Raw genomic sequence first — 6,000 nt, forward strand, 5'->3', positions numbered from 1 at the left:
ATTAAATCCACCATGTATATATTGGAGACATTCTTGAACTCACAATGGTGCCTTACAAAGGCAACAAACAAAACCTTGTTTCTGCTAGGGTGATCATTCTCCCTCCGTATCCTATTTCTCATATAAGGATAGTCTCTTATTTAGAATTTTTCAGATTAGTCTGTCAGTACACTGTATGAAGAAAACAATACTTTATGTTTGGAAAGAGAAAATAGGAATTTTGTCCTTGTGGGGCTTCTAACTACACAGGGTAGACAAGATGAACATTTACAGGAACATATTAAAAATGTGCAAGAAAACTACTGTCACAGAATGCTAAAATGAATATATTGGGGTTTCTTGAAATTCCTAGATTTGTTTGGTGTCAGTTTTTAAAGGCTATGTGGAGTTGAATTTTAATCGGTGCTTTGGGGAAGAGATGTGATTTGAAGGCACGGAAAGAAGAAAAGGGCACGCTGTCTTCAGTGGGAGAGATCTGCCTGGAATACATTTTGCTCCTCTCCTCTCTCTCCTGATCCACATGGCAAACTTCCATTTATCTTGAAGTAAATGCTGTCCACAACACGGACAGTGATGGAGGCTTGAGAGTGCAGCTTATATATGTATATATATACATACGTATATATGTATATATATATACACGTACGTGTATATGTACATATACACGTATATATATATATACACATATGTATATATACATACGTATATATATATACATGCATGTATATATATATGTATGTATATATATATGTATGTATATATACACGTGTGTGTATACATATATACTTCAACTCTGTGCTCATATACTTGCGTGTTATGTAGCTGGATGAGCCAGTAATGAGAATATAGGTTTAGAAGAATTGAAGGAAAAAATACTTGATAGAGAGGTTAGGTATGATTAGGAGTTTTGATTGGATATCTGAGGGTTGTATTAGTAAGTCTGGAGCAAGCTGATTATAGCTGATCTATAGCTATAGATCTAGCTGTTAGATCTTTACTATTTTTTTAAATTAGAAGTTTGGGTTTTATTCAAGCTGGTTGCAAGAAATGCAGAAGAGTTAGGATGTGTCTGAAAATTGTTAGCAGTTTTCTAAGTATAGTAACACTTGGGTTATCTAATCAAGACCTTTGTTGGCAATGTTCTAAAACCTCATGTCAGGGGGGGCAATCCTCCCTTTTATCCCCAAATGTAATACCAGCTCTTTCTAGAGCAAGAAGTTGAAGAGTGTGTTTCCCTTACCCAAACTTGTGCCCTGTGTTTATAATCCCAACTAAAACACTATTTAACACAGGCTGGAAACATTTACTGTGCTTTATAAAGATTAAGACGTTTTGCTTTTGGGTTTTTTTTTTGTTTTTGGTTTTTTTTTTTTTTTTTTTTTTTTTTTTTTTGCCTTAAATTGGCCTCTAGGAATGTGCTTTGTATGAAACGCTTTGGTTTTTGCTTTAAATTGGCCTCTAGGAATGTGGAAGTATAAGTACCCATCTGATGGGAGAAGTTAGCTAAATAACTAACTTGGTAACTGGGTATTCAGCTATTCTAGAATATAAGCCAAACCAAGACAACTCCTTTCTCTATTTTGTAGAATCTGTGTCACCTCAAATTGTAAAATAGGCTTGAGTGAATTTAGTGATGTTCTTTAAGTTGACAATTTGTATTATTTCATGGAAGAAGAGTTGTCAAAAAGATAACTTGCAGTTAACGTTCCATTTTCTCAGGAAGACAGGTAATTATATGTTGTAGATGACTGGAAAGTCCCCCACCTCCCAGTGTAAGGCCACGGACTCCCTAAATTAATGAAAGCCAATATGGAAAAGGAGCTGTTTTTTGAGAAACATACAGATACATGTAAAATATGACTTACCTGATTTAAAAAATGAAGATTACCCAATTTTATCCAAGAATATTTTTTGAGACTGTTTAAAAAACCTTTCAGTTCCATATTGTGACCCCATAAAAATGGGGGTAAAAGGTTAAAGGCAGAGACGTAAAGGAAAGGAGAAACAGAAAAAAGAAAAACCAGAAGCTGATGAGAATAGACCATGAAAAAATGGAGTCAGAGCATCTGGTAGCCATGGACAAGTGACATAAGTGGAGAGAGAGGCTTCATAGTTTATGAAGTATTAGGGGACAGATTCTCGCACTCTCATTTACTTGGGTTGCGAGTTTCATAGTATCATCTCCTCTCTCAAAAGGCTGATCAGCTGATTGATTGCTGCTGGCAACCCTTCTTTTCTCTCCTCTTCAGTCTTCATCTCTGTCACTCTGAAGAGCACACGCCAGAGACACACTTATAGTGGAAAGGGTGGTTATTTTTCTGGTTGCGTAGTGGTCCATTTGAGCCCCTCAGATGCCCATCCTTACCAGAGATGATGAAAATGTCAGTTCCTCTGGGGCCGATCTTGCTCCTCCAGTGTATGTTTGGGGCCTAATGAGGTCAGAGTTCTTTCCAGACTTCTGAGATTTATCGTGATTTTTGAATTGTCAGGAACACAAATTTTCTATCAAAGGATAGGGTGATGGATGTTATATACCTGAATTTTCCTTGAAGGTTTTATTTAAAGGGAGAGCCTGTGGGCTTTTTATGAAATTGAAAACCAGGAATCCCAGAGGAGTCTATTGTATCTGTCAACACGAGAACTTCCCCTCCCACAGCACTTAGATATGTAAACAAGATCCATCTGTAGAAGATCGTTTTCTCTTCCTCCCCATTTCTCAAGTTGCCCATAGGACCACTTTTTGAATGATGAGCCCCTTTCTGTTTTTCTTCAATTAATTTTTACTTGTAACGTTGCTAAAATGGCTAAAGTTGAATGGCTCTTAGATCTGCACTTAGTATGTAAGGATGCTGAATTATCACCTTTGTCCAGGAATTATCTAATGACCCAGTGCACGTTCTGCTACTTATTTAGGTGGAATAACACTCCCATGGATGAAGCGTTGCACTTCGGACACCACGATGTATTTAAGATCCTCCAGGAATACCAAGTGCAGTACACGCCTCAAGGAGATTCCGACAACGGAAAAGAAAATCAAACGGTCCATAAGAATTTGGATGGATTGTTATAAAGGTCTTAAGCCCAAAATATAAATCACTTACCTATTTAATTGTGGAAAATGATTATGAAGAACATGTGTATTTCTATCTGGTAGTGATGTCTATTTTACAACATTTGTCATTTCAGTGTTACTGGAGTTTTCTTCACTGTACACACAGGACAAATCTGATCTCTTTGGGAAAAAATAGAAATAAAACAATCTCCCTCCATAATGTGAGCAATATTTACCTCGTGCATTGTATAATTTGATGTAAAAGAAATAGTTACCAATGCTAGCTTAACTGTGTGGTGGTCTTCATGATATATTTATGTGTGTTTTGTGAATTTTTCAATTTGTATGATGAACTTAGGCATTTATAAATTAAGTTTTGTTGTACAGTCTGTCCAAATAGGTCAAGGCTGCCTTTAGAAGCAAAAGAGTGTGATTTTCAGGACTTCAAATGTAGAGTTAGAGCGTCTGAACAACTATCTGCACGTAGGGTTATGTGTTTTAAATGTCTCCCATCACCCAGCTTCATGACGTGACTCTTTAAAAATTAAAATAGTTAACAACTTGTTAGTGGCATAGACCAATTCTGATTAGACTTCATCAGGGAATCTGTTCAAGATATGTTTGGTGACCAAAATATCTATGTGAATGTAGTTATATAATACTTTTGAAAAAAATTCCTTTTTCTATATCCCCTTTAGTCCAGCCTCTCTTCCCAGACATCTAGCTATTTGCCTCTTCGCTTTAGCTGGGAACGTGGGTGCTGGCACACTATGCAGTTTTCATGTTTTCCACCGTAAGTCAGAAAATGCCTCAGACATCTGGCATCCGAGCTAGAACTATGCCATTTGTCAATAGGCGATGAACCAGACACGGATGACTAAGCTAAGTACAAATTAGCCAAATTTGGAAAAGGAAAGCATGTGCTACCACGGCTCTTTAAGGTCTGTTTCAGCTTTCAGGATAAAGATACATTCAGATAAGCGCTCTAAGCTACCAAAGTTATTAGGATGGTATGGGAACTGTAACAGTTAACATTTATTTTTTAAACCTGTCATTAAAAGCCTGCACCTATTTGGGGGACCCCTAGATCACTCCAGTTTTCTCCTGCTTCTCTATTGTATAATTTTTGGTGGACTGGTAATAAGAAAAGGCCATTTAATTTTAAAATGAGACCCGTTGTTTGTCCTAGGGAAAAACCGCACATATGCTTTAGCCTATCGTACTTCAGAGGTAAAGGGGTTTGCTAATGGGGATTTTTGATATTAAGCACACACACAGGCACATACACACACAAATGGACTTCTCTGAGGCCGTGTTTTGTGAAATGAGCAAAATCCTCAGCTACGTGAATGCTACTAGTTGTTGCAATGTGGCAAATTCAGCAAGTTCCTTTTTTTTCCTTTTGTATCCGCACACACTGCTGCTTCCAACCTTTATCATGCCTAATGGCCCCTTTTCCGCTCCAGCAGCCTCCAAATGTTTTGGGTTTTGCTTCCAGTCTCATTTGGTGGCTTCAGCCATTGCCCTCCTAATACCTACACAGCACCTCCTTTGGTGGAAGCGTGGCCAGTGTTCCCTAACAGCTGCATCAGGCACGAAGCCATTCCCACGGGTGTGCTGTGGGGGATTTGGTGGACGGGCATCGGCCCTGCTGCTGGGTTCCCGCCCCATGGGTCTACCAAGCCGTGCAGACAGGCAGTATTTGCAAAATGCTGTAGAGGAAAGGCATTATCCCCAGAGGTACTATGGGATAGACATTCTTTAACTGAAATCAACTGAAATAACTTTGCTCAAACAGCAGCTTGCTTTGTGTGATTAAAATGAAACATTAAGATGATTCAATTGTGTGGCTTAAAGGTTACCAGCAATTTGGAGGCTTTAATAAAAAGAGGTTCTAACCATTAATTTGGAACAGAGAGTTTTCATCTTTTTTTCAGATCAAAACTATTTTGCAAAATCTGTGTGGTTTAGTCAAATGTGCCCTTATTTACCCATAAGGTTATTTATTTATGACTGTAATGCCGGGTCCTGCTCTGGCTGTTTGCTGTTGGCTGGTAATAACAAGTACACTTGGTTTAAATGCTTTTGACTGTGCTCTTAACTGCTGCCATCAGTATACTCCAAAGATCTCTTTGTTTTGGCTTTGGGATCATACGTGCTTTTTCTGTATCATGAGAGCTCTCTATATGGTCATGTTTATTTAAAGCTGCTTATACACTGTTGTTTTGGTAGTCTCAATTCTAATGACCTCATTTTTGGGCGTAATGTGCTGTATCCCGCTACTGCCCCACACTGCCCTTTAGCTGCACAGCTGGATTAGCTATCAGCCGTTTGATGCTGTTATCTGTCTGGCAGGGGCTGAATGACCTGAGGTTGGATATAGATTCTTCCTGGGGACTGTACAGCTATGAATGTATTTGCTTCCAGAACCTCCCAAAGTGAATCTAATCTTGAAACTATAAATTGTAAGTATTCTGAAATTGGGAAATATTTATTTTAAATGAAATCAGGTAGTGTTGCTTTTTACAGCATAATAAATACATGTATCAAAAAAAAACCTGTAAAAAATGAATTTTTTTTAAAACAACCAAGGTTCTCTTACATCACTGGGTTGGGAACTCTGCTGAGCATATGGACTGTCCCCGGCTGGTTCAAATCCATTTCTAATGCCTACTCTGAGCCAGGTACTATGCAAGGTGTCACCTGGGGTTATCACAATGAGAAGAGAATCTGGTAAGGAGTTCATCCTTGAAGGTGGGAGGGTGGACAGGAATATTCCCAGTGTTCTAGAAGCTAACACTATCGTTGTGCAGTTAGGACATGCTCAGTAAATATCTGTAGAACGCAATCGTTAAACATGTCCTTCACCAGGAGGGGTTCTAACCTCCTTTCGTGAGAAGAGAGGTTGTTTCCACAAAGCCTTGGCATCTGTTTAGGAGGCTGAATCT

General features: G+C 38.5%; 1 protein-coding gene across 2 annotated transcripts in view; it reads left to right on the forward strand.

Annotated features, from left to right (window-relative positions):
* Positions 1 to 4,964, forward strand: part of GLS (glutaminase) — an 85,926-nt gene extending 80,962 nt beyond the window's left edge. The window contains exon 18 of one of the 2 annotated variants that reach the window (XM_040475675.1): positions 2,914 to 4,957. In XM_040475675.1, the coding sequence (XP_040331609.1) occupies positions 2,914 to 3,070 (157 nt within the window). In that variant the 3' untranslated portion in view covers positions 3,071 to 4,957. Of the gene's footprint in view, positions 1 to 2,913 lie in introns of both variants that reach the window. The other variant, XM_040475678.1, reaches the window with a different exon arrangement.
* The last annotated feature ends 1,036 nt before the right edge of the window (positions 4,965 to 6,000 follow it).

This window comes from Herpailurus yagouaroundi, unplaced genomic scaffold (assembly GCF_014898765.1).
Source record: "Herpailurus yagouaroundi ecotype Mexico unplaced genomic scaffold, PumYag 140, whole genome shotgun sequence".
NCBI lineage: Eukaryota > Metazoa > Chordata > Mammalia > Carnivora > Felidae > Herpailurus > Herpailurus yagouaroundi.